The sequence below is a fragment of the Microtus oregoni genome, unplaced genomic scaffold (genome assembly GCF_018167655.1).
Source record: "Microtus oregoni isolate MIOR12 unplaced genomic scaffold, Mior012 000001F_ref0000356, whole genome shotgun sequence".
In the NCBI taxonomy this organism is placed as follows: Eukaryota; Metazoa; Chordata; class Mammalia; order Rodentia; family Cricetidae; genus Microtus; species Microtus oregoni.
Genome location: NW_024543060.1, coordinates 74,820,824 through 74,848,273, shown reverse-complemented (window position 1 = coordinate 74,848,273; position 27,450 = coordinate 74,820,824). Strand labels below are relative to the sequence as shown.

The following is a 27,450-nucleotide window of genomic DNA, read 5'->3' as shown; positions in this document are numbered from 1 at the left end:
AAGACAGCCTGGTCTACAGAGTTACTTCAGGTCAAAGATACAGAGAACCTGTCTCAAAAAACAAAAAGTTAAAAGTAAAAATAAACGAAATAGAGATTAAAATAAAGCCGCACGATGATGGAAAATACACAGAGAATCTTGATACTGTATACTATTATGCTCTCTTTGAATCGTTTGAATGCTGAGGAAGGACAAACAACTGCTAAAAGATATTTGTTTATAAATGCTGCTGAACTAATCCAACATAGATACTTTGAAAATGCCTTAACTTTGAAATTTGGATCTAAGGACATGATGCTTTGGAAAGGAGTTTCTTATTTTGTTTTCACAGAGGATGAGACGCTGTTCATTTCTTCTATTCCAATGTGGTATGATGGACCACGCCCTCCTGAAGGGTTTCAGTGAACATCTTCAAAAAATTACTTCACTCAACTGCCAACTGAGATAAACCTGGCACACAGGTTACACCCTAAATGATCTGATTAACAGCGCCCCCATTCAGCAGGAAGCAGTTTGGAAAGAAAAAACTGCGCCCATGTTCCCAAATATGGTTTATAAACGTTCTTTTACATTTAAAGGGGGATATGATATAGGTATGAATAATTTGCATTAGTATAGATTTTGCTTTATTGATAGAGATTTAAGGTCAATTTTGTTATATGTATAAGTGTTTCTGATTTTGATTAAGGTATTGTGATTGTGTAGTTCATTTAAATATGTACTGTATAATTAAGAAATATAGGTTGTTAATGGATAATCATCGATAATAGTAAAGCTTGTAGTCATGTTAGTTAGATTTTCTAGATATATAGAGATGTATTTCAGTTAGATAGACATTCTTCATGTCTTTCAAAGATTACAGAATAGGACATTTAATGTTTTAATAACTGAGGACTTTTCATGACAATGAGACACTCTGCTCCTGGCAGCACCAATCTACTTCAAGAGGAAGATGGGCATTGAAGAGGCTCGTTATGGAGTTTTGATAGCCATTTGGGCAAGAAACTGCTCTTGCCTGGACTATTGCATAAACTGGACACAGAGAACCCGCAGAGAGAGGACTACTGAACTTGCCTAAGGTGAGATGATCTTTCGGGGTTCCTGATTCATTTTGAAAGAGTCTGCGAGACATTCTGCAGGACACAACAGATAGTGACTGAACTGACTTTGAATTTTCCTGCTTTATGGAAATGTCTGCTGGATACCATGGGCCTGAAGGCTGAAGATGGATGCCCCAACGGTACAAAAGAACTTTGGGTGACTGTCCAGGCAGCGAGATGTCTTTGTCATTTCTAGAGTTTGAAGTTTCTTAGTTCTTGTTTACTTAGGTAATATTATATCTTTCTGGAGTCTTTGATGGAGTTAAGAATAGTTAGTTATAGTTATAGTTTTCCTTAGTTATGATAAAGATTATTGTAACTTTTACTTGATAACTGTTTTGTTATATGTAATTTTGCTATGTTAAAGCCTTTTTTTGTTTAAACCGAAAAAAGGGGAAATGATGGAGGAAGGTCATTGGCTAATAAAGGAACTGCCCTGGCCCATTTTATTGGTTAGAGGATAGGTGGGAGGAGTAAACAGAACAGAACGCTGGGAGGAAGAGGAAGTGAGCTCAGAGACTCCACAGCTCTCTCGGGAGCAGACGCCTCAGAGAGAGACGCCATGCCCCGCTCCCGGGATGAAGCTCCGACCCAGGATGGACTAGGCTGGAATCTCCCCGGTAAGCGCACCTTGGGGTGCTACATACAGATGATTAGAGGTGGGCTAAATTAATATGTGAGAATTAGCCTAGAAGAGAATGGGCCAGGCAGTGTTTGGAGGAATACAGTGTCCGTGTAATTATTTCGGGGCATAAGCTAGCCGAGCAGGCGGCCGGGGTGCTGGGGACGCAGCCCCGCCGCCCTTATTACTTCACAAAGCAATGAAAAATGTGGTAAAACGGACACAGTGGAGGCTGATAAAAACCACAGCCAGAAGGCACAGCTCTGCAAGAACCCCACTGAAACCTCTACAGGGCAACTTGACAAATAATAAAGTCGCTGCAACAGCAAGAAGGAAATCGTCACTGTTAGAAACAAGATATCAAAAGCCAAATGAGATTAGTTGAAGAAGTAAATTCATTTTTAAAGTATCAGAATGGAATGGAGGAAAAATGGAAATGGGATGTCAACATAATAAATGATACAGGCCAAGATTCCAGTACTCTTGAGATTAACGAGCAAGATTGACAATCCTCCTCATCAAGTTAAAAACATCTAATTTTTTTAAGTGTTGGGAGCAAGATTATCTGTTCTTCCCAGCACATCCAAACTAAATTATGGACTCCCTGCTCATAAAGCTATAATAGATGCTGTGCATAGGAATAAATCCATGATGTCCTTGAGTTATCACACCATGAAACTGAAGCTGAGCATCCCCAAAGTCTGACAGCAGTGTTAGAGTGTTCCCAGCATCCAAAAACCCCAAAACACAGACTGTGTTTAAGAAGAAGAAAAATTATAAATACCCATGGTGTATAAATTTTTAAATGCAAAGTAATGGGTTGTTTTCTGTTCTTCTAAATAGCCCTAATTACATTTAACAGGCATGGATGTAGGCATATGACTGAACAAAAACACATAAGGAATGGCAGTGAGTGCTCTTACATAATGAATAAATCATAATTTCAAATCATAGCATAATGTTATAAAATTAGAGTAACATACTGAGCATCTCCCCTTAAGTCTACATGTGAAAAGGAAGACTTACTGTTCTGTTGATTAATATTACAGGGGTCCACCATCGGGACGTGGACAGGAGCAAAACAAGTGGAGGAAACTCTCCACGCATGTGCGTGAAGCTGTGGGGTTCCTTCTATCATGCCCGATGGAGAGCTGGAAAGCCAAGAAAATGTTCACCATCGTCTCTCTTATTCACCTTATTCGTGCATATCCTTCAAATATTCAAATAAGCAAATGTTCCTTTACTTAATATTTAAGTAAATCTTAGAACTTCAAGTTTGCTAGCAATTTTTAAGAAACATAAACATTTCAGCTTCCCATTATTGAGATTTTTCAAGGTGTGAAATTATCGACATATGTAATGTGATTGAATCTTCATTTGTGCTTTGTGAAGAAATCCTCCTTATGCCCATTTTATAAAAGAAGCAAAAAAGTACCTCAGAGAAATGTTGATCAGTTTCATTAAGCTGGTATTCAAGAAAACAAAAGATCAGTCCTGGCTCCCACAGTACCCACATAACCAAAACCAGTCTGAGTGTGGATTAGGGTAATTGTGGGAATGTAGAAGTGCAAAGTTCCTATGGTCTGTTCAAGCTAATGGCAAATAGCATAGGGTAAAATGGTTTATACTCTTGACTCATTATATCAATTTATATAAGGCCTGAAATACTGAGCAAAATTAATACTATTAAAATTGGGGTAAAAAATGATAGAACGTCACCCTTCCTTCAAATTTCCTCACTTCTTCAGTTTCCTCAGTAGACCAAAACAGAAGAGATACAACCACCCTTTTAAAGTGAGACTACAATATCAAGGGAGCAAATATGAAGTTCCACCTTCAGGGGCCCTCAAAACTCATTAACTCAACAGACAACATTGGCTAAGTGATTTCCTATTAGTCCAGGACCTGTGAAGTCTACTTATACAGATCCAGAAAGCAAATCCAGTCTCCTGAAGGATATATAGGCCTGTGCTCACAGCCACGATGTGCCTGAGCAGAAGTCTAGGCTTGACTTCCACTCTCACAGCACGCTAAAAGGTCAGTGCTTCGGTCACCAGCTAGCTGAGACCAGTTCTTCAATGGCACAGAAAGGAGAGAAAGAAAACGGTGCACAAGACATTGGGTGACAGTTCCCCTCATCCCGTGCATCCTCTCCTTCCTTTTCCTATTTCCCAGCAAGCCCCCAGGATGCTAAAGAACTATGAGAAGCCTAAAATAAAAGTCTCATTTTGTTCAGATGAACGTATTAAAATTCAAGAAACTGCCTGAGTTCTATTTATGTTCCTCCTTGCCTTCCTTCTCCCTGCCTCCTCCCAGGGAAAGCAAAATATCTCAGGGTTCCCAGGAGGAGCTACCCGGAGCCTGGCTCTCTTATTTCACTTGGTTGACTTAAAACAATAAATTGGTTAAAGATAGGAACCAGAATGTAGGCCTGTTTATTTATTGTATTTCACTTTATAAAATGGTCTTTCAGCTCATCATACCTGACTTACTCTGACAGGGCATGTAAAATAAATTCTCAATTAATACTTTTCCATTAAACTATGCTTGTAGATTGGCATTAACCTTTGTCAAGTAAAGAATTTTAACTACTTTAGCTGAAAAGCTAAACACTGTTGAAGAGTTATCTCTGACTGAAATATTATCCTGCATCCTTATCGCGCCTGAATGTTTATGCATGGAGGGGACTGGTGCCTCGGAGAGTGGCAGACAGATCTGCCATCTGTTAAACTCTGACTGCTAACCCGTTCTGACAAACAAGGCCAAGAAAGAGGGCTTAATGTCTTTTCTGGACATCTGAGCCAAGCCTCCTAGCCTGGTTTCTGTTTTGAAAATGTGATAGACACATTGTTATTTTAACTTCAAGTAAATAAAAAAAAGATCTGAAAGTAAATAAATTGCGTTAGAGATAATGTAAGATAAACTTTACTTTTGAAACTTTAATTAAAGCATCAGCTCTCATTGTTTCATTACACATTCAGTGAACTTCTTGATGCATGGTTAAAAGTTCTGCTCAGTTCGGCTGTCTATTGGGGATGAGCAAGTTCTACGCTTACAGTGACCAAGGGTAGTGCCTCCTAATGCTCACAAACCTGGCAGTTTGGTGCAAAAACCAATAAATGATGTTCTTCTCGCAGCTAATCCAGACTTGACTTCAGCTAGATATAAACTCAATTTTACAAAGCAAACACTGTCTGCTTGGTTTGATTATTAAACCAGAGTTTACAATTAAGATTATAAAGGGAAAAACCACAGAGGGAAAGATTATGTGTGGAGTTATTTGGGGGGAAAAAAATCACATGTTATTTAGAGAATGGCTCTTCTATGACATATTCCCTGGATGCTCAGCCCACAGCGACCTCTAAGCTTATACTCTATTTCTGGTTATGACCACGAAGGGCAACATTTATTATTTTGAAATTACCTCAATATATTATGTGCACTATTAGCTTCTCACCTGTCACCAAATAGTTCATCATTAGAATCTTTTATATGGATATTACGGGCCAGCTTAAAATTGTATGTATTTAGTATGTACAATACAATTCTTTAACGTTACACGTATCCACTCTGCAAGGGTTGAGCCAAGCTAACAGACACAGGTGTCACCTCATATTCTTGTCATTATTGCATGAGGAAATTTGCCATTTAGCCTCTTAGCAATGTTTAAGTATCTAACACATCAACGCTTGTTCCTGTGCTGGGTGGAAGATCTCTAGTCATCCACTGGTCAACAACTCCCTTCCGCCAGCCCCACCTTCAGCCCAGCTCCCGACCACTCCTGACAGCCATCAGGGTGGTTAGCTTTTAATTCCATGTTTTCTAATGGTTAAAATCCCTCCTTGATAGTGCAAGATCAGTTTGCAGAGGATAAGTACCCTGTCATCACTTAACTGTCTCCCAGGAGGCTTTGGACCAAAGGACCAGTACTCACAACATGACCCTGAACTAGATACTGTTGATTCAAACAGGTTTTGCAAAAGCATATTCTCATATCAAGGAGACAGACGTAATTTATTGCTTTTCTGCCAACACAACAGCAATTTTCAGAAAAATCCAACGAACTTAGACACCAGAATTTGTCTCATAACTAACAGCAGTGCCAAACAAAACCAGCACGTACTGTAAATAATAATTAATACAAATGACATTAGGATTTTCTAAAAGGTTGCAAGTTTCTAAAAGCAGATGACTGAACTTGCTATGTAGCAGAGGAGCACACAGGAGGCAGCAGTGAGCCACATCCTGAGTCCCATTGCATAAAGTCAAGTCAAGCATCACTCCAGAATGTGGGCTAGTTCATAGTTTATCTTAAAGTGTGGTCATGACACATATAGAGTTGTGCAAATGAAAGGTGGTCATGAAAAGTTTGGCAGCAATCAAAGGGTTCTGAAAAACCAGCCACCCAAACTAAATTCCAAGACAAATGAGGTCATATGCGGAACAGGTGCCTATAATACCAATGCTTGGGAGGTGGAAGCAAAAGGATCAGGGGTTCAAGGCCAACGTTGGCTTGCACTGCAGGTTTGAATTCATCCTGGGCTACATAAGACATTTTCTGATCCCTAAAATCCCTGTAGAAAATGGGGGTGCACACTTAGAATCCCAGCACTGGGAAGGTAGAGTCAGCTGGAGTCCTGGCGTTCGAGCACACAGCCTATACTAATCAGGGAGCTCCTGACCAATAGAGAGCCTCAAAAAGCAAGGTGGGTGGCCCCTGAAAAGCAGCACTCTAGGTTGACTCCTGACCTGCACAGCACACACAAGCACACACACACACACACACAAGCACACACACACACGCAATCACATCACATTAAATACGTTGTGATTCCAAGGTGTTTCAGCAATCAGTTGCGAGGCATTACGTGACTCTACGGCAACAGCACACAACGCACACTACGCACTTCACGTACTGACGTGCCACACAACGCACGCTACCCGCTTTACGTACTGTCATGCCATACAACGTCAACAAACGCTGCCTGGAGCACCTCATCTCTGCCTGGAGAATATTGTATGCTGAGAACTGCAATGTTTAAACTGCACAAAGATGTTTGCTCTTAGGCAAACAACAGCTTTGCTTTAGAAAGTGTATTTTTAATATTTTCTACCATAATTCCTCCCTCATGTAAGTATCAAATTAATGTTATCTTTAGACTGTATTGATAGAATGCTTGCTTTTTTTTTAAGCATCTTACTTGTTGATTTGAGTTTTGTTTTAAAAGTCATCAAATTTTGGCTTGAGGTTAGGACAAATTTTTCAAGAACATCTGAAATGACCTTAAACGCGGCACTACCATTTTCTACTACATTTTTATGTGAAACAGCATTCTCAATATTGATGTTTTTAAAACCAAAATATTGGGTGAATCTGGCTGTATGTCCTGCAGTAGGACATATTCAATTCAATTCTTTGTGTAAAAACACAATCATCTTCTCACTATGCAAGTTTGCTTTCATCTTAAACAGTAAAATTATATTATAGCAAAGAATTGCTTAAAATAATTTTTCTTATAGCTTATTATCACTATATGTTTGATATATTTTATATATATATATATATATATATATATATATATATATATATATTATGTAGTACTGCATAAAACTTCATGGATAAAAGGGATCTTGAGTGGGAAAACTTTAAGAAATCCTAAGTGACCTTGAATGACTTTTTTGTCCCCTTGGGGTCTTAGTTTCTTCTCTAATTACTGAGACAAGAACTCTAATGGGGGTTGGCTATACAAATTAAATATGATGGTATATGTGAAGTGCTTAGCCAGCGATTGCTGACCTCCTATCCGTTATGTAAACATTTTTTAATGAATCGCCCTCCTCTAAACTGACAGTCATTAAACTCAACGAGCTGGACATAAATCACACTTACAGAAAGTCATCTCTGATGTTGCCGTTAAAGGTGCCACACAGCCCTAATGTCCTTCTTTTCCATGCACTGGAAAGCTGTATGTAAATTCTTTCTCCATCAATAGCAAACAGGATCTTTAAGCCAAAGGTGGTTCTCAAAAGAATGAATAAGGATGAGAGGGTTTGGATTTCCACAATGCCTGGAGGGAAATAACATATATAAATGAGGGTTGTCGCACAGAGGCAGTGTTCTGAGATGACCAAGGGTAACAGTAGGCCTCTCTTTCTATGACACCTGCAAGTGTGTAGCCAGTTGGCAGGACTTGTCTATGCTCCAGGGATGAATCTTTCCTAGTGGCTTCTTGTTTTCTCTTGTTTCCTTCCCTCTCTCTCACTTTCTCAGTCTTTGGCAGTATTCCATATGGACTGTTATCAACACATAATTTCCATTGTCAAACACCTTAAAGTGGTAGATCTTAGATATTTGAATTCTAATCATTTTTTATAGTGTGTGTATTTGTGTGTGGTGTACGTGTATATGTTTGTGTGTGGAAGGAATGAATAGTATAGCAGAGATGAGGGGTATAGTTATATGGGGGGGTTGGGGGTGGAGGTGTGGCATATGACCTGTGTTTGTAAATATTTGTGTGTATATGTCATTTGTGTGTGTTTATGGGGATGCAGTGTGTGTGCATGTATGTATGTGTATGCTGTGGTGTAGCATGACATGTGATGCTATCCTAAAGTGGCCATGATCCATTAGGAAGTATCAATTTCCTTACATATATTCCATATTCTTGTGAATGCCAACAAAAAGAAATGGAAAGTATAGCTCTTGGTAATCACTATTTTATGAGACACAACACAGACAAACTCATGCTCAAAACTAAGAGAGTGACTTTGTCACCAAAAGCTCTTCTTTGCTCCTCTGTCAATTTTTTTTAAAGATTTTAAATTTCTCAATTTGGTCCCTAAAGCCATAAACCTGAAAAATCTTTGACCACTGTATTTTCCTCATTGTTTTCCCCAAACATCGCCAATGAATCCAGCAGTAAGTGCCGGCCACTGTGTTCTGACAGACCCTCATCAGTCTGTCTTCCCCGTCTCTGCTCTCTCTGCCTTGGAGCATCTCCTCCTCGGCTCTGCCATGCCTCACTAGACAGCATGCTTCATGTTGTATGGCTGATATCATCTCAAAATCACTTCCACACCGCTGTCCTCATAGTCATAAAAAAGGAAAACAAAAGAAACTCCTTAAAACTCACTGTTTATTTGGTTAAAGTGTATGAGATTTCCATTTCATAAAATGGTAACTATTTTATATTGATTTCTATATGAATTTTCTTCACATGATACCTGCGTGACACTGACTTGTGACTTGGAACACAAGCTGGAACACGGCTGAGAGTTCTCACTGGGAGAGCAAAAGAATATCCTTAATATCTATGTTGCGATGTGGACATCAACAAGGTCCATCTCAGGAAACTACCACATACAAAGCCCTCGACACACTGTTCATACCCCACTCGCTTTCCTGATGTCAGCTCTGGATAGTCTCTGTTGGCTCTCTCAATGATGTAGCAATGTCAATTTGGTTACATTATCCCCTAAACAAGCTTCATACATTTATCCCTCACTTCCCTCCACAGCACTATCTCAGTTTTTCACCCTAAGAATTTCTCAGCTTCAAATCTTCACTTGACCCATAAAGCCCTTTGCCCAGTGTTGAATGGGTTACTCCTCCTCCTTCAAACCCTCAAATTCCTCCACAAATCTTTGAGTCTATCTCATTTTATTTTGAGAATCTGTTTGCTTGTGCAAACTCTAGGCCACTTGAGAAAAATAGTAAATATGATGCCTCCAGTATTTTGGTAGAACAACACAAGCACCCAGTAAATGTTTTTGTCATCGAACAAGAAGAAAATCTTTAGATTGTGCTTGCTATTGATGCTAATGCACGCACAGCATTGCTTCTTACCATTCAGAGTGAAGCCGTGGTTGGGACTGGTGAGGATCTGGCCTCCTCTACTGAGCGTCACTTGTTTGTTGAAATCATCCTCCAGTATTAGAGTTATCGACTGAAGGCAGACCAAACCCAGGTTCTGCATAAAAGTCAAAGTGTTCGTGATAGAAAAGAAGGGACAGAGGCAAGAAGATGGGAGAAGGATGGGAGAGAAAGGGGAAGACAGAAAAAAGAGTACATATAAATAATTTCTCATTTATAATGGAGGCTTGGTGTTGGTGATAGATATAATGAACAACTGATACCTAATCCATTACATGTAATCCCACCCCTCGCAATGTATGGTTGGCTATAATATATCAAATATGATACAGATTGCAGAAACTGTGTAATAGCAATATTTTCAGTCAAGTGCCAGCAATTGTCTTCTAAGATACATGGTGCATCACTTAGCAAGTACAACTGACAAACTTGTCACGAAAGACAATTGCATTGTATAACCAACAATGTAGGACTCATTCTAAAGCTAATTCAACACTAATAAATATCAATGAAAGAATCAAGTTGGAGCCAAGCATGCTGGTTCACATGAATAATCCCAGCACTCCAGATGCTGAGGAAGGAAGAGTGTTAAAAATCTTAGGTTAGATTGTACTACATAGCAAGAGTCTCTCTCAAAAATAAACTATGGGGCTGGAGAGATGGCTCAGTGGTTAAGAGCATTGCTTGCTCTTCCAATGGTCCTGAGTTCAATTCCCGGCAACCACATGGTGGCTCACAACCATCTGTATTGAGGTCTGGTGCCCTCTTCTGACCTGCAGACATACACACAGACAGAATATTGTATACATAATAAATAAATATTAAAAAAAATAAAATAAAATAAACTATGGAGGGGGGGATTGTTGAAAATGGCCTTTTATTGGAATTATTTTTTATTTATTTTTCTCTTACATATTACATCCTAACTACAATGTCTCTTCCCTCATTCCACCTTCCTCTCCTCCCACTGCCCCCAATCCATTCCTCCGTTTCCTTTCAGAAAAGGGAAGGCCTCTCATAGCTATCAGGCAGCCATGGCATAATCAAGTTTCCCTAAGACTAGGCCTTTTCCCTCACATGAAAGCTGGATGAAGTAATCCAATAGGAAAAGAAAGATCCAATATAAGCAGGCACAAGAAGGTAAGACAGCCCCCTCTCCTACTATTAGGAGTTTCACAAGAACACCAAGCCACACAACAATAACATACATGCAGAGGTCCTAAGTGAAATCCACGCAGGCTCCCTGATTGTTGGTTCAGTTTCTGTGGACCCCAGGTTTTTTTTTCTGTGAGTTTTCCTGTGACGTCCCTGACCCCTCTGGCTCCTACAATCCTTTACCCATCCCCACTCTTCTATAGGATTACCTGACCTGATTATTAAAGGTTTAGGTAAAATTTTGAAATTATTTTTCCTTTTATAACAGATTAATGATGTTTTTATTTAAAGAAAAGATCCAACATCGATATTATAATAAGTCAAAGAATTATATATTATATTATTACATTTTATGTATCCCTTTGGAATGATATGAAACCTACTGGATCCTATAAAAAAAAAACTACCCTGTTACACAAAGAGTTTGACAATAAATTAAGGCTTAGTCCCATAGTGAAATCATGTATTAAGTTTCAAAAAAGAACATACATAAATAACTTTGAGTTATTTTTGTTTGCAAATGTAAATACATCTAAAGTCAAGGTTCACCACATCATCAATATATGTCATGACTAACAGTGAGCATTATTCATTCTTTTGTGATATATTACGAATAATGACATATTAAAAATCAACACATTAAGAATAATCTATTTTATTAATCCGAGTTGTCACTTAATCAGAATGTGAAGTTGGAGTCTGAACTGTGATTATTCCCCTGCTTACCGTTGGGCATTAGCGCTTACCTGTTCACAGTGAGCTTTCTGTAAAGTAATTGTGAATTTATCTTTTCCAGTTCCTTTCACGAGGATGTACTGGCACAAGCCAATGAAAGAGTAATGGCGCCCATCAAAGGTGGTAAAATGAGAGTCGCCCACAACAGAGCACTGAACTATCCAAAACAAATAAGGAAAGAGAAGAACACAGAGAAAGGAGGGAGGAAAGAGTGTGTTAATTCGTGAACAGCAGGAGGATAACAATTTAGAATAAATAAGCATAACTCAAAAGAAAATCTAAAGTGTAAATTTAGTTTTCAAAATAAGTCATTAAATTTCATTTAAAAATTATTAAATGATAGCCTTTCCAAGTAGTTTTAGGCATTATATTTACCCATTTTGACAAAATTTTACCGAGGTTGCCTACTCAATGGTACCATGTATTCAATTTCTCAATGATCCTCTTCAAGCAAACTTTATGTTATTACATGCTTTGGAATATATATGAGATGCATTCATAAAAATCACTGTTGTTTTCCCTTCCAAGTTAAAAACTTCTTTTTAAGATTTCAAGATTGGTTTTTAACATTTGAAAAAATTACCTGGACAGTCATGCTCAGTACAGTTCCAAACTCCACCAACACATACACTAAAAAAAAATCATAAAGATATTAGCCTGACACAGACATTATGCTGACATTCGCCTCAATATATCGATTAATAGACAAAACATAATAGGTTCTCTATTATCTGACTAGTATTCTAAAAAAGTTAGACTAATCATTATAAACCAGATGGTTCATAAATGGCTGTTTATTATGTATCTATTTAATGTCACCAGCCACGGACAAGAGGAAAGAGATGTCTTCTTGTGGAAGACACAGACTATAGGCTTCTTCCCACCTTGACAAAGTGAGGGGTTTCTGGAGAAAGAAAGGGTTTCTGATGACACCAGCATCTGAGAACATGGTTAGTTATACGATGGCATGCCTTTTGTGCATACTGACAGCAAAGAGAAAGGGACCATGGTCATGTAGCATTCTGCATTTGCCTGGGAGTGTCCTGGAGGAATTTCATGCTTACCCAGAGCCTGGGCTAGGTTGATAAGAAATTGTAAATCTTACTGATCATGACCAAAAATTGGCAATAGACAGTCACTTTATAAAGTACCCAGTATGTAATCCCAGGGCCACCACCTAGTTCTAAGAATAAAAGCATGCGTGAAGTAATGCTTATGAATTAACAAAATGGGATGGGTGGCATATGGGCAGAGGATTTTATGAAATTTCCAAGGGAAATAATAAGAATACAAACACATAAAGACAACGAACGTGTACAGCTCAAGTAAAATACAAACTGCGTTTCAGAATTCACAGATGAAACTAAGCAATGGGTAGATTCTACAAGATAACTGTCATGACCAAGTTGTTAAGGAGAATGGTACCTAGAAACTATTCTCTACCCATGGACCACTTACCACTCGGTGCACTCTTGCTCAATTTTTGAGCCAACTGAATAAGCTAACCCATGGAAACTACATGGGCAACTTTCCAAGGAGATGCAAGTCCCATTGTCCATTATGAGGCCTGTTTAAGAAAAATAAAGGTTATATTCTCAAAAGAAATAGTAAGGGTTACATTCTTTGAAGATACAACAATTCAGTCAAGTGTTGAGACCTTGCTTATAGTAGGTGCTAGAAGCAAAAGCTCCTTGACTGTCAGGGAAGATTCTAGCAACCTGGCTCTCAGTCATGTCTCCCTTATAAAGGCTTACGTCAATGAAATTTCAATTTTGATTCCCTGTACTTAACCATCAAAATCCCAAAGCCTATCAAAGAGAAGAAAGGAAGCTGAAAAGTGCTTCCTGGACTTTAAGGGAAGAGAAAGAAGTGAGATAGTATATCCTTAGTTTATGTTCTGATCAGCCAAAGATAGATAAATGAGATTTACACTATTATGCAAACACTAAAGAACAGTGCTACTCACTGGTTCGACGAAGTGCATTTGCTAAAACTTTGTGAAGGTTTTATCCCATGCTATTTCAGACCCAGGCCAGCTGGCCTTAGTGGGTTCCCTGACTTGCTGAACATAGCGGACGATGAGGACTACTGAGAACTCAAGATCAATGGCAATGGGTTTTTTGATCCTACTACACATACTGGCTTTGGGGGAGCCTAGGCAGTTTGGATGCTCACCTTACTACACCTGGATGGAGGTGGGTGGTCCTTGGACTTCCCACACGTCAGGGAACCCTGATTGCTCTTCGAACTGATGAGGGAGGGGGACTTGATCGGGGGAGGGGGAGGGAAATGGGAGTCAGTGGCGGGGAGGAGGCAGAAATCTTTAATAAATAAATAAATTTTTTAAAAAAGAACAGAAAAAAAAACAAAACAAAAAAAACTTTGTGAAGGTAAATGAGGATGGAGCAAAATTTAAATCAGCTTTTCCATGCACTGATTTTATTCATAGCAAGTTTCTACAGGAAAAAAGATTGGCCTACCATAGCATATGGACTTAGGCCCTGAAGCCACAGCCTTATCCAGGGTTTGACTGTAAGCAAACACCTCAAGACTACCATTGGCTCACCGTACTGGAAAGTCAAAAAAGGCGCTGGGAAAATCACTTAACACCTTTATGTTTTTTCATTTTGAGACCTGGGGATTGACCAAGGTCTTTTGAATACTAGGGAAGTACTTTAGCCCTGGGCTACATGCCCAGTCTTCTTTTCCTAATTTGTATTTTTTTAAGGGTGGGGAACATGTTGGACTGAGAATGTGGCTCCGTGGGTAAAGTGTTTGCTGTGTATGTACAGGGTTTGAGTATGGAACTATAGGATGCAGATAAGGAAGGCCTAGTGATGCGCTCATAAAATCCCAGCCCTGGGTTATTGAACAGATGAATCCTAGAACCTGGTAGTGAGCCAGTCTAGCCAAAATGGCAAGCTCCGCAGTTCAGAGAAACCCATTCTCCAAAAACTAGTGGAGAGTAATAAAGACACACACATAACCTCAGTCTCTGGCCTCCGCATGCAGATGCTTACATGCACAATAATTAATTACTCATGTGCACACTCAAAGAAAGAGAGAGAGGAAGCTAGAAAACAGCTTTGTTCTTCTCTATAGATGTCTATCCATACAATAACTTTAAAGCTCCCTTCTACTGTCTGTTGTCGTTTTCATTTCAAATATTAAATCTACAACTAGAACTAAAATCTTATCATGGAAAAATGGGAAGGGTCTTTCCCAAACTCACTTTCACAGTCCAGGAAATAAGAATATATAATGTACTATGATATAGTAAAAGAATACATTCATCACCTTGGGAATTAAAAATACTAGTGTCCAAGTTTCTGAATTTTTTTGCAAAATTAAAAAAAAACAAACACCCTTTTATTGAAGAAGAGGAAACGTTCCTCTCAGTCACTTAAAAGATTGAATGCTACGAGGGTATGAAGTTGCGGTTGCTCTGATGTCCAGGGAATGGACAATAAGACCAAGATGTGGTCTTCCCATAACCGAGTACCACGACAGAGGAGTGCAGGCAGGGTTTCTTCGCAAGGCGCTTACCGTCAGCACAATAGCATCCATCAAGGCAGTGAAGATTGCTCCCGAGACACTGCTTCTCAAACGTGCAGCTAGGGGGGCAACAGCTGATACAGTCCCGGTGGACAAAGCTGTCGTCGCATTTATCAACTGCAATGGGCACGCAGTGGGTGACAAGTCAATTTTTCCAAAAAAAACGGGGTCGAGGAAATAGATACATTTACAACTATGTCAGCCATTTTTTAAAGTTTTGCAGTGTGTTAGAGAAGTTAGGCAAGCTGGATTCTAGGATAAGACTGAAACTTTTTGTAAACTACATGGCTTGGAAACCACAAACGTACTGCATGCTGGGAAGTCGTCCCTCCAGTCTTGAATGGGAAAGCCAGCGTGAGAACAGGCTCTGGCGTACTCCGTGGCTGCCCGACAGTAAGTTTCATCATCATCCGTTCTCGAAAGAATAAAAAAAGAAAAAAGATAGAGAAAACTGAGCCAGGGACACTTGGAAATCTAGACAGAAATCTTCCTTGGACCTTAGACCCCCCTGAGTGTTAAAAGCAATGAGGGTTTGTATAATAAAGACGCTAACATTAGTTAATGTCAGAATGCATTATCTTCCATGCCGTACCTTGTAGGAGACAAGAATGTTGAAAACACATACAAGAGATCCTAGATGAATACACCCACCTAAATTTAATACAATGTACGTCCACACCTTTATCAAAGCCTTTCCCTTTACTATACTATACTATAACGAAAAGTATTTATATTTAAATTTTTTAAATCTTCACATGTGCTTTTACATCTTCACAAAATATTTTAGACATCTTAGAATTTAATAGTCATTAAATGCAGATACAAAATTTAATGAAATAAAAACAGATAAAATTGTATTTCTACAAAAATATCAAGAATGAGCTTTTTTTTTTTTTTGGAAACACCTCATTCTGAATTGCCCAATAGTCTGTGGCCCTCCTAAGGATTATGCTCATACCATATCAGTTCTTGCCATAACAGTCCAAAATATTTTTCAAAGACTTAATAAATAATATTTAACTTAAGATTTCAAAGGAGATTTCCAAGCTGGACATTTTTACAGCGTTGCCACAAGTAAATTATCTCTAATTATTTTTTTTTGCCATCACTCTAGAAGCTCTTTAAACAATAATTTCTTATGGGATCTGCCAGTTCCCAGAGCAGATTAACTAGGCGCTTTCAAAATAAACAGGTTTCTAACAAGGTAGCGAGCTTGGTTTTCAACCTGGTCCGTACTCAAAATTGGATCGTTAAGCGTCTTACACGATAATGACCTTAAGAATGTTCCACTCTATGACTCTTAACGTCTGCAGTCTTTGTTATAAAAGCCACCTTCTCAAATTGCCCTTATTCTGTGCTACTGTAATTGGAGCCAAGTAGCTTATCTAGTCCAATTAACTGAGCTTTAGAAGGCAAAAAAGAAACCTGTCCGCTTAACTGCAGGGGTTCAGAAAATCCTCAGAGAACAAAACAGAAAAGTCTTCCTGAAAGGAAGTAAGTGTATTTCAAAAATTGTTGCATTTCTGGAAGAGATTTACCTTGAAATCTCACGGTTTACCTTAAAAGGTGTAAGTGTTTCTTACAATTAATAGTAATTTTGAAAGTTAACAGAGAAAGTGATTTGGGGCTTGCCAAACGATGCAACAAATATCAAAATATCTGTCATTTACTGAGAATCTATGTTACTCCAGGGAGGCACTATCTGAGGCACACACTCTTATGGCACCTAACAAAATACATCAAACTGTTCAAGAAGGAATTCATTATCTTAACTTAGTGAAAGGAAATGAGCTGATTTTCCATTTGGATGTTAACTCCAGTGAGAAAAACAAGCATTAAATAATAGTTGTTTCTAATTTGATTGACTCTTACATGCCAAAAATTAAAAATCATTTTTTTGCTGCCAAGTTTTTAGAAGCAAACCCAGAAGGCATAGTTACAAGGATCGTATTGTTTCCATCAAATTCTACATCTTCAGTGGAGTTTAGTATGCAGCCCTTGATTTCTCTGTGTCCATCACAAGCAGGAGGCAAAGGTGGGTGCCACTGTTGGGAACCCACTTCTCTACCCCACTAGAACAGAGCTTTCAGAGGAGAGACTATAGGAACATGGTTTCTATGATTCCATGTGTACCACACTGCTTAGCTAGGATGCACAAAAGATGGGCGTCAAGTCAATTTCAATGAGCCATCATTGCTGAAGCAAGAAACAAATGTGTGCCCATAGTCAATCCACCTTTTCATCAAACAGAATCTTTCTGAATCTGTTTCATGGTCCAGGTAAAGAAAAGAATCATTCATTTCCGAAGAAGAAAGAGGAGGAGGAGAAGGAGGAGGAGGAGGAGGAGGAGGAGGAGGAGGAGAAGAGGAGGAGGAGGAGGAGGAGGAGGAGAAGAGGAGGAGGAGGAGGAGTACAGAGTACCCAGAAGGAAATACCAGGAGAAGTGGAAACTTATTCTGGGAGTTTCCTCTTCTGTTTTGGCATTGTCCATGAAACTCAACCACAAGGCCCTTCTTCTTATTTGAGACGATGTAACAAATATCAAAATATCTGTCTTTTTCACCAATCCAGTCTTTTCACCTCAGACACATACTTTAAAGGTCAGCTAATTTAAACCACAAGGTAATGTAGTTTAAATTAGCTGCACCAGACTGCTCTGTTCTATTTATAATAGAGAAAGAAAAAAATCAGAGATTCAAAACAACTAAAATAAAAAGTTGGGAGTTTATATGATGTGGACATAGAAGAGAAATGCTTTTATCTCTTATTCTCCCTTATTTTCATTATTAGCAACTTGCATATTTCCTGAGTGTATGAATACAAGACACATTACTGGCCTTCTGTACACCTAGGTATGGGGCATGTTTCTACATTCTGGTCCAAAAGACTAAGAATGAGGATTGTATATGAATCTTCTAGGTTAAAAATACTGTCCCTTTGTTTCCTTTCTCCCTTTCTGATAGTTAACATGAAGACGTAAGAGGAGCCAGTTTGGGCCTTGAAGTTGAGAACAGAAACAAGGACACCCTGTATCAACAAGACTGCAAAGTCACTGTGAAGTTTATGGAAAAGGGCCATGATGTTAATCCAAGAGCAATTACTGGCTTGAACTTTTAAATGAGAGAAGTATAAACATTCTGTTGAAGTTTATCCACTGTTCCTTTGGCTATTGGAGCAGCCAAATTAATGAATAGAGAGTGACCTTCTTGAATATACCAAATGAGTCTTTATCTCAGCCTACAAAAAGAAATGCATGTTAAAGATGCCTATGGCAGAGCAACTTAGGAAAATTTGAAACAATGAACACAAACCACTGTGGGGAAAGAAGAATAATTTTTAATTCTATATAAATGGGAAAGAAGGGACAAGCCCACCTTTGCGAATCTTGAAAGGGAAAAGGTCAGTTTTAGTAAAAGAACAAAGGCATAACAATCAGTGCTTATTTTTAAAAAAGAGAGAAAAGAGGTTTTTGTAAAAATGCATAATAAGTCATGGACCATCAGTGGAGAGGAGAAGCTAACTGAGAGCTTTGTGCTTGTTTAGGAACCCGTGGATTTGGAGACCATCTACCAAGTCAAGTCTTGACTGCACTCTATGCAAAGGCAAACCAAAAGCCAATAAGTTTATTTTAATATTTGGAAAATCTTAGTATATTCAATATACTGTTATAATAATTGATCTAAAGAAGAGTATTTACAAGTAACATAATTTCAAACTATTTTGACTTCTTTTAAATTGTGTTTGATAAAAGCAGAGATCTTAACAAGCTATCAAAAATTCAAATGGCTTTACTCAGCTAAAACCTAGTCAGCTCATCTACAAAAGCTTTCAAGTACACAACTTACATTTCTTGTGACTCATTCAATATTCAGATATACAAAATCCCTAATGTACTCTTGAATCTTCAAGATGGCTAATCATATATACTTGATAATTTAAAATAAACAAAATTTAAAAATAGTTCAACAATAGGTAATTTGTCTTAAATGCTATGATAAACACAGTGTGATCAATTTGTTGCCTAGACAACTTCCTATTCTGGGTGTTGTTAACCTGGGATAACATCAATCAATCTGTGACTATGAATTATACAAACATTAAAGGTGTGTTTCTAATCATCTCCAATCGAAATTCAGCATTTCTTTCAATTGTGCATAAAGGCATCAATCAAATCACAAAATGTTAGCAACACAGGTGATTTTGTCAGCAACATGTCTCATTTATTTTTCATGTGTTCTAATTTCTCGTTATAATTGTAGAAATTACAAATTATTGTTTGTATCCATGATGTCAAATTTCAGCTGTTATTAAATATGAAATTTATTTTAAAGCACATACACATATTAAATATTGATTCCTTTCACCTTTTCGATGGCTATTTCATTAGTTTCCTTCATAAAATTGTTTTATTTTGAGGATTTTTAAATGTCACTGCATAGAAGTTTCTAGAGACACCTCTAGAATCTAAAAAAGTGGACAGTGGCACAAAATGTTTTAAAGCCACTCGATTCTGCTCCCGCTCTGTGAAACATGTAGCTACCCATTAGACAGTCCGTTCCTATAACTAGCTGTTAGTCCAGTCTGGGCTTTACACTTAGCCCTCTATGGCTAGCTGCTGACGTGGCTACATCACAGAAGTGCATCTGCTCTTGAGGCTTTTTGTATTTGTTTGTTTTGTATTTTGGGGTTTTTGCATAAAGAAATATGCTCCAAATACCCATTGTTTCACTTACTTGCACAGATCATTAACACAGCTGGCAATATATAAGTATGGATCGATGTATTCATGGCAGCTCAGGAAAGGGAACTGCAACAATATCTGGCATTTGAAGAAGATTGCCTGTGTGGTGGGAAACAGATGCCAATCATCAGAACATCTTCCTGGTACACAAGAATTCTCGCCTTCTCTTGGTATTAATCTACTTGCCGACTCAGTTCTTACCAGTAAAGGGCAGATAGTCTGCGCTCATCAAATGTAATGAACAATTTTCAAGCTATGTATTTTTTTAATTACTGCATCAATGGATTGCATTTTAGCCACTATTTCTGAAATGAATGTGAAACCATTCCATTTTGCAATTCCATGATCTGAATTCAGTAATTTAATTATACTGCATTTGCACTAAAATGACTAATGCTAAATACTTAAAAAAGATTTGGATGAAGTCCAACATGCTCATTTTTTTTTGTATCAAACTTACCTCAAATGCTGGCATTCCACTGGAACATGGATTTGGAAAGTCTGAGGGAGTGGGTATACATTTAGGGTCATCTAGAGTTTGCACCATCCAGCTGTTTGCAAACGTAGCAATGTCTTCTGTGTAGTCCTCTATTGCAAACAAGCATAAACGGTGTTGTGTCAGATTGTAACAGAGGCGTTTTCATAAGCCTTATTAAAATTGTTCTTCAGAGACGAGGAAAAGGTCTCAGCCTGTAAGTGCTTGCCACACAAGCATGGGGGCCTGAGTTTGATCACCAGGACCCGTGTAAACGTGTGGAGCAAAGCACAATGGTGCACACTTGTAATTCTAATGCTAGGGAGGCTGAGAAAAAGAGATCCCTACAGCACACTGGCCAGAACATTAAGAACACTTGGACTAGCTGAACATGGCGGACAATGAGGAATACTGAGAACTCAAGAACAATCGCAGTGGGTTTTTGATCCTACTGCACGTACTGGCTTTGGGGGAGCCTAGGCAGTTTGGATGCTCACCTTAGGAGACCTGGATAGAGGTGGGCGGTCCTTGGGCTTCCCACAGGTCAGGGAACCCTGATTGCTCTTTGAGCAGATGAGGGAGGGGGACTTGATCGGGAGAGGGGGAGGGAAATGGGAAGCGGTTGCGGGGAGGAGGCAGAAATCCTTAATAAATAAATAAATTTAAAAAAACAAATAAATAAATAAAAGAAAAAAAAAAGAACACTTGTTGAGTTCCAAGACAGTGAGAGATTGTGTTCCAAAGGAGGTGCATGATGTTCCTGGGAATGAAACATGATGCTGTCCTCTGGTCTCCACAGGTAAATGCATATATGTGTACACATACACATCTATCTGTGCATGAATGTGCACACAGTTGAACACACACACACAAACACAGGCACACATTTTTTAAAGTTCTCTTTCATTTGGAGAGTAAACAACAACAGTTTTTTTAAATGTATTGAAACCATAAAAACTTTTCAGAAAACACCCCTATAGGCAATGAAAGGACTAGAAAAGAACCCAAAGAAAATAATGCTAAGAAGTGAACTTATTTCACCTAAATATGATGAACAATAGGTTGAACATGCTTTAAACAGATTCTAGAATTAAAAAGTCTATCTGACCCCAGAATAATTAAGAGGCAAGATTTAGTAGTTCATATATGATCCAACAGGTAGTGTACAACCTGCAACAGATCAGGCCTAAGTGTGTCACCACTGGGTCTTTGAATAAGTTCAAGACAAGATACAAAAATTAATCCTGCCCCATATTCAGACAAAGGCTGAATCTCAAATCTCATGGGATTAGCAGAAACAACTAAGACAGAAGAAATTCGGATTGAAGCTTTGGTTTTCTACCATCCAGACTTGATGGTCACAGGTCAGCCGCGGGTGGCAATAACTGTACTAATGAATCCAAATCTCTAGTGAAATGTTGCCCCACTTTTCCTGACCAATTTAAGATAGGGAAGCTAATATCTGTGGGTTACTAGCAAACTCCAATTAAATTCATTGTTTACAGGAATTCTTGCTCCTTATATTACATTCCAAGCTTGCTTATAACCTAGAAGATTGCACGGGGTGGGCACCTGCCATTCCCACCTCATGCCCCCCGACTCATCCTCCTGCTCTAGCTCTTACACAGTCCTTTCCAATAACCTGGTTTGGGGGGCTGCTCATTCGCAACTCGGGGCCCAAGATTTCATGGGCCTCCTCCTCCTTCAAAACCTCTCTTCTTGGATGCTAAGCATGAAGACTTCCAGCTCAGTTTTTCCTGGCGACAAGTGAGTTCAAGGTCCAGCTAGGTAATTTAATGAGAGTCAGTCTCAAAAGGAAAAAAAGGCCAAGGGTGTAGCATAGGGAGAGAACCCTTGTGTGGTGTGTACAAGGCCAGAAGTCCCCATTCCTTCTTTTGTAAAAGTGAACAAATTTTAAAAACATTCTTACACCAGTTTCCTCTCTTCATTTAGGGCTCATTGAATGTGACCTTCTGAAAACGAGTTCTAGATCACTGCCAACACACATTGTTCTATTGTTCTTATCTCATTTCCTACTTTCCATCAAGACTAGTATTTTTCCCAAGGATTATATTTTAATTTGTCTCCTTATTTATTTTACTTTCTATGGCAATAAAAGAGACCAGCTTCACTGTTTTGTTCTTGTATCCTTAGTTTAATATCCAACATAAAGCAATGCTCAAAATATATTTACCAAATAAACAAATGAAGAATATGGATGAATGTTCAATATTTACTGAATTACATTCTTGATCTTACAAAAATGTCTTGCCTTCTTCATGATCTCTGGAATTGCTGGAAACATTATACACAGAACAAAAGCTGTTGTAAAACACTTAAAGTGGAAAAATTGATGATCTCCTTAAGTCAAGCTATAGCCGTATTTCATTTTAGAATACCATTTTTTCATGGTCTGAAGAATAAAAATATTTTCAAAAGTCCCAATTATTTCAACCTTTTATATTACATTTAATTAGTAAGAGAGTCATATGTGCTGTGTGTTGTGAGACTTTAAATCCATATCTGTTAGTTCAGGAGCAGACTAAACCAGAATCACAATGCCTCCTGTGGAAGATGCTAAAAGTAAAATTATTCGCTGAGCACATCAAGACACTTTTGATAGTGAAGAAGCACTATTAGTTTTCAAGTTGGAGACGTGAGAGTAGACCAGGACCTTTGTGTTGGTGTGAAGCAAGACCAAGGCATAACCTGGGAACACGGAATTCCCAACTGAACAACAAATTCAATTCTTCCCTCTTGAACAGAAATTCTGAAAAGTTTCATTTCTTTCTGAGGTCATCTTTGAAAGATAAGTAGGGGTGCAAAGAGAAATACAGTTTTCATTTCTCCTGGGAATCTGCATATTCAATAGTATTCCAGCTAACTATGCAACTCTTGATCTGACCAGCAAAGGGCATGCTGCCTTTCAGACAAACACTAGAGCCAAAGCAGACATGCTCTCGTCTGGAAATTGCCTTGAATTTTACCAAGGGGAAGAAATAGAAGAGTATATTCATTTTATGTCCCTACAAGTTATTTTAAATGAGATTTCTTTAATAATTCTGCCTTGAGACAATTGCTGGTCTCTGGACTTCTCCCACAGTCATTCAAGAGTCTTTCGACTTCCCTGTCAACAACTCAGCACTAACTCAGTTCCACTTTGCCAATCTTCCCGCTGCTCATCATCTAATAGGCTGTTGTTTGCTACCTTCACTTACTTCACTGCCAAAAACCACTCTCTGTCCCACAGCTCCTGAGCAGATGCCCAACCCATATTCCCATACATGGATGCCTAACCCATCTTCCTGCACACGGATGCCCAGCATCTTCCTGCACACGGATATCCAACTTATCTTTTTGCACACGGATGCCCAACCAGTCTTCCTGCAAGTGGATGCTCAGCCTATCTTCCTGCACACAGATGCTCAGCCCATCTTCCTGCCACAGATGCTCAGCCCATCTTCCTGCACACAGATGCTCAACTCATCTTCCTGCACATGGATGCTCAACCCATCTTTCTGCACAGACGCTCAGCCCATCTTTCTGTACACAGATATCCAACCCATCTTCCTGAACATGGATGCTCAATCCATCTTCCTTCACACAGATACTCAGCCCATCTTCCTGCACACGGGTGCCCAATCCATCTTCCTGCCCCTAACAAGAGCACTACATATGAATGCCTATCCTGTCTTCCTATCCCTAACAAGAGTAGATCTTGTCCTCCATCTTCACCTCCACACCAGGCTCCTGGATGTCCTGGTGGATGTCATTCATCCAAAGCAATCTTGTCCAACTCCCACACTAAGAACTTGACTGATTGTTATGTTTTTCATGAAAATTAATAGATGAGGAAAATTCATCCCAAACTGCCATTTGATTGACTCCATGTTAGTTCCAAATACTCCTTCCTTACAGGCTCCAGATTCAAAATCTGTAAACCTTTTCATTCCCAGCCCTCAATGGATAAAAGTGACCATTCCCCAGTGTTCCTCATCCTGTGTGTTCATATTGAACTCACAGACTCCTGAGCACCTCTGTTGCCACTTTCTCATTAGATACTAACAGACTGGGAGGCACCGTGGGTTGTTTTCTTTATTCCTATTCTACATATTAGGACATTGGCCCAGCGGAGCTAGGCTCTCTACTCTAGTTCTTGGTTAACTAGCCCTGACGATAAGTTACCCACGTAGTGTGAGTAAATGTTTGCATTTTACTAAGGGCTTGTAAAAGACATACAAAGACATATTTCTATACCTGTGAGACACTAGAGACAATTACAAAGGACATGAAATGAACTGAGTGGTCTCTGTGTGATGAGAAAGCTACATACTAGCAGGCACTATCTCACTTTATCCTTGTCACTCTATGAAAATAAATGCTGCCACATCACTAAAATAAAAAAAATGTAATAAATAGCAAAGCAGAATTTTTATTCCACATTCTGACTTGCAGAATACTCTAGAATGCTCTAAAATGTTCTTTTAACACCCATTAAAGTACAATAAATAGCTAACTACCATTAACTTCGTAAAGCAAAACTAGCAATATCATATAGCAAATTGTGGTTTAAATGCAGTTGTTTGCAATTAATAACATCTATTCCAACTCTTAAAGCTGCATTATGCTGGAGGTTGTGACGTTGTTCGAAAATTAAGAATTTTATATTCTAAAAGCCTTACAAGATGATATGAGGGATAGGAATAATGTTGCTATCTGGCCATATTAAACATTATGACAAACGATAAAGTATATTTTTGTTATCACTTATTACTCTGTAAGTCAAGAATTATTGTGTTCCTCTTTTACAGCAATAAGAAGATTCAATGATCCAATCTCAAGCATATGTAAGAGTGGAAGTGAGGTACAAGGTCAGGTCTCCTGGTACTAAGAACAATATTCTCTTTTATTTAGCTTCTTCATGTATACTTGACTCATGCTTATGGCCTGTGCTCTTACCCCTCAGGAGTCTGTAAACAGAAATAGACTCCATTACTAGTGACTAACCGAGGTAAGTTTCATGCCTTAGACACAGTGAGTGACTAGGAAGGTATATAAAACTTTTCCCAGTTGCTATGCAAAGTGGCTAAGCCTGACTTCATTTCATCATATTTACAAAACTATCATTTGGAAGTCATTTTAATTTATTACTGTTAAGACTGAATACAAAATAACTTTTCTCCTAAAGTAAATGCATTCAAGTCGAAAGGTTTAAATCACTAGACTATGAACTCCAAGGATGGGGAATTCCACATTTTGTTCACTGCAGCTCCCAAGTCCCCTTGACAGTGTATATATTATCACTCAAACTCCTGAAGCCAGCTAAATGCTCAGTTAACATTTGCTATGTGAGCAAGCCCTGCATCTCAACCTAGAAAACATTGTCAAGGAATCAGAAAATGTTTTCCAACTTGATCTCCACTTGGAATCACCAGAGTAGACAGATGGTAGCCAGGGATTTTCTACAATTGGTCAAGTCTTCTGGCTACTAACTGCTATTGGCCGAAGGGGTGTAAAGAGAACACCCCTTCCCCCACCCCTTTCTCGTGCTCCATCTTCTTACCTTGCTGAATCATGAAGTCATCCGACTGAATGCCATTGTAGTTTGCACACAAGCCACAGGACTTCCCTCTGTGGTCTTCGGACAGTTTGAGGTAAACTCCCGATATTCCGTCCCAGGCCAATGAGAAGCCAAAGGTAGTTTTCACCAGAATGTAGTCGGCTAGCTTCTCAAAGTACACCTGGCCAACTGTCTGAGGCAGAGATAAGCTTAAAAAAAAAAAAACAGAACAGTCTAATATCTGAACCACAGCCAAGTTATAGTTACACATACCAGATTCTCATGACAATTCAGGCGAAAGAGAATTTTTACACAGAGTGAGATCCCCAAACATTTAAATACATGGGAAACCTCAACATTGTTGACAAGTTTAATATTTAGATTAAAAGACAATATTTAGATTTCTATTAATATTTAGATTAGAAGATGCCACTGATGTAGACTTAATACTTACAACTTAGTGGTTGTTTCAAAATCCAGCAGAAAGTTGCATATAATCTTTTCAACATGGAAACTAGCTCTATCAACATCATAGAATAAGGGTTAAAGAATACTTTTGATCCAGACAGCTAAAGGTAATCTAAAAATTAACAGTTCTAAAGTACAGACAAATGATAGTCAAAATATGCAGGTATCCTGGAGCTCTGATTTTATTCCCAACCCAAAAGAACTAACCAAATGGGCACTGCAAAAGCAAAATGAGTCACTTGGAAAGCAAAAGAACCCTGTCCTCCTTCCATTTATGAACGAGGCTGTAAAGAGCAGGTCCCAATCGTAAAATAAATTTGAGACGCTCACTTTTATGAAGGTAGTTATATCAAAATAAATTTATAAACCATGATGGAAGGCAGGCAGTTAACGGATGTAGTCACACCTTCCTCTACAAAATTCAAATTAGTAATTTCTGTTCTAGAAAGAGCAGGGCTCTGTCCAACAAAAACTGCAAAAGTAAGCAAACTATAGATAATTCCCAAAGAAACACTAATACCTCCAACCATTTACACAAAGATTTTTTTTTACATATAAATATTTATAGACAATAGTTGCAAGAAGATAGAAATAACTATGCATTATAGCTAGAGAATAAGTGACAAGTAGAAGTGTTATGATTAAAAACTAAATGTAAAGAATTCATAGCAAAAGTCAGCATGAAACAGCAATAAAAATATTCCTTGTTTGAATTTACAAGTTTATAAAAGATCTGTATTTTAAAATAGTGGATCATATTTTATGAGCATATTTTACACTAATGGGGTGCTAATTCATGGGAGGTGTAGCTCTGGGGAGGGGAATTTTGCTGTGTTTAACTGCCAGCCACCTCTGTCTGCCAGCTCTCTTTTTTCTGTAAATTTAATTCAATATGTATTTTGAAGAGAAAAAAAAATAGCTACCTCTAATTCTTTGATGTTTATGACACAGAAGGTTGCTGATATATGGCAAGACCTTGCATCAAGAGGAAAAGGCATCAAAAATTAAATAACCACCAAATATGGTGAAGGCTGCTCTTGTTTGCAGGACTGAAACAATGTTCCCTGAGGCTCACCTTTTTACAGTGCTGCTCCTGCCTCTGGCTGACTCTACCTGGAGGAAAAGCAACATCACCATCCTACCCTGGAAGGAATCCCATGGTTCAC

At 38.5% G+C, this 27,450-nt stretch overlaps 1 protein-coding gene across 4 annotated transcripts in view; it reads right to left on the bottom strand.

The window, feature by feature from the left end:
* Positions 1 to 27,450, bottom strand: part of Otogl (otogelin like) — a 123,373-nt gene that overhangs the window by 80,987 nt on the left and 14,936 nt on the right. For all 4 annotated transcript variants that reach the window (XM_041670772.1, XM_041670795.1, XM_041670781.1 and 1 more), the window contains exons 8-18: positions 25,820 to 26,025; positions 20,242 to 20,369; positions 19,774 to 19,880; positions 15,349 to 15,455; positions 15,032 to 15,157; positions 12,944 to 13,052; positions 12,069 to 12,115; positions 11,497 to 11,642; positions 9,569 to 9,692; positions 7,613 to 7,790; positions 2,749 to 2,873 (exon numbers count right to left, since the gene is read on the bottom strand). In XM_041670772.1, the coding sequence (XP_041526706.1) occupies positions 2,749 to 2,873; positions 7,613 to 7,790; positions 9,569 to 9,692; positions 11,497 to 11,642; positions 12,069 to 12,115; positions 12,944 to 13,052; positions 15,032 to 15,157; positions 15,349 to 15,455; positions 19,774 to 19,880; positions 20,242 to 20,369; positions 25,820 to 26,025 (1,403 nt within the window). The remainder of the gene's footprint in view (positions 1 to 2,748; positions 2,874 to 7,612; positions 7,791 to 9,568; positions 9,693 to 11,496; positions 11,643 to 12,068; positions 12,116 to 12,943; positions 13,053 to 15,031; positions 15,158 to 15,348; positions 15,456 to 19,773; positions 19,881 to 20,241; positions 20,370 to 25,819; positions 26,026 to 27,450) is intronic.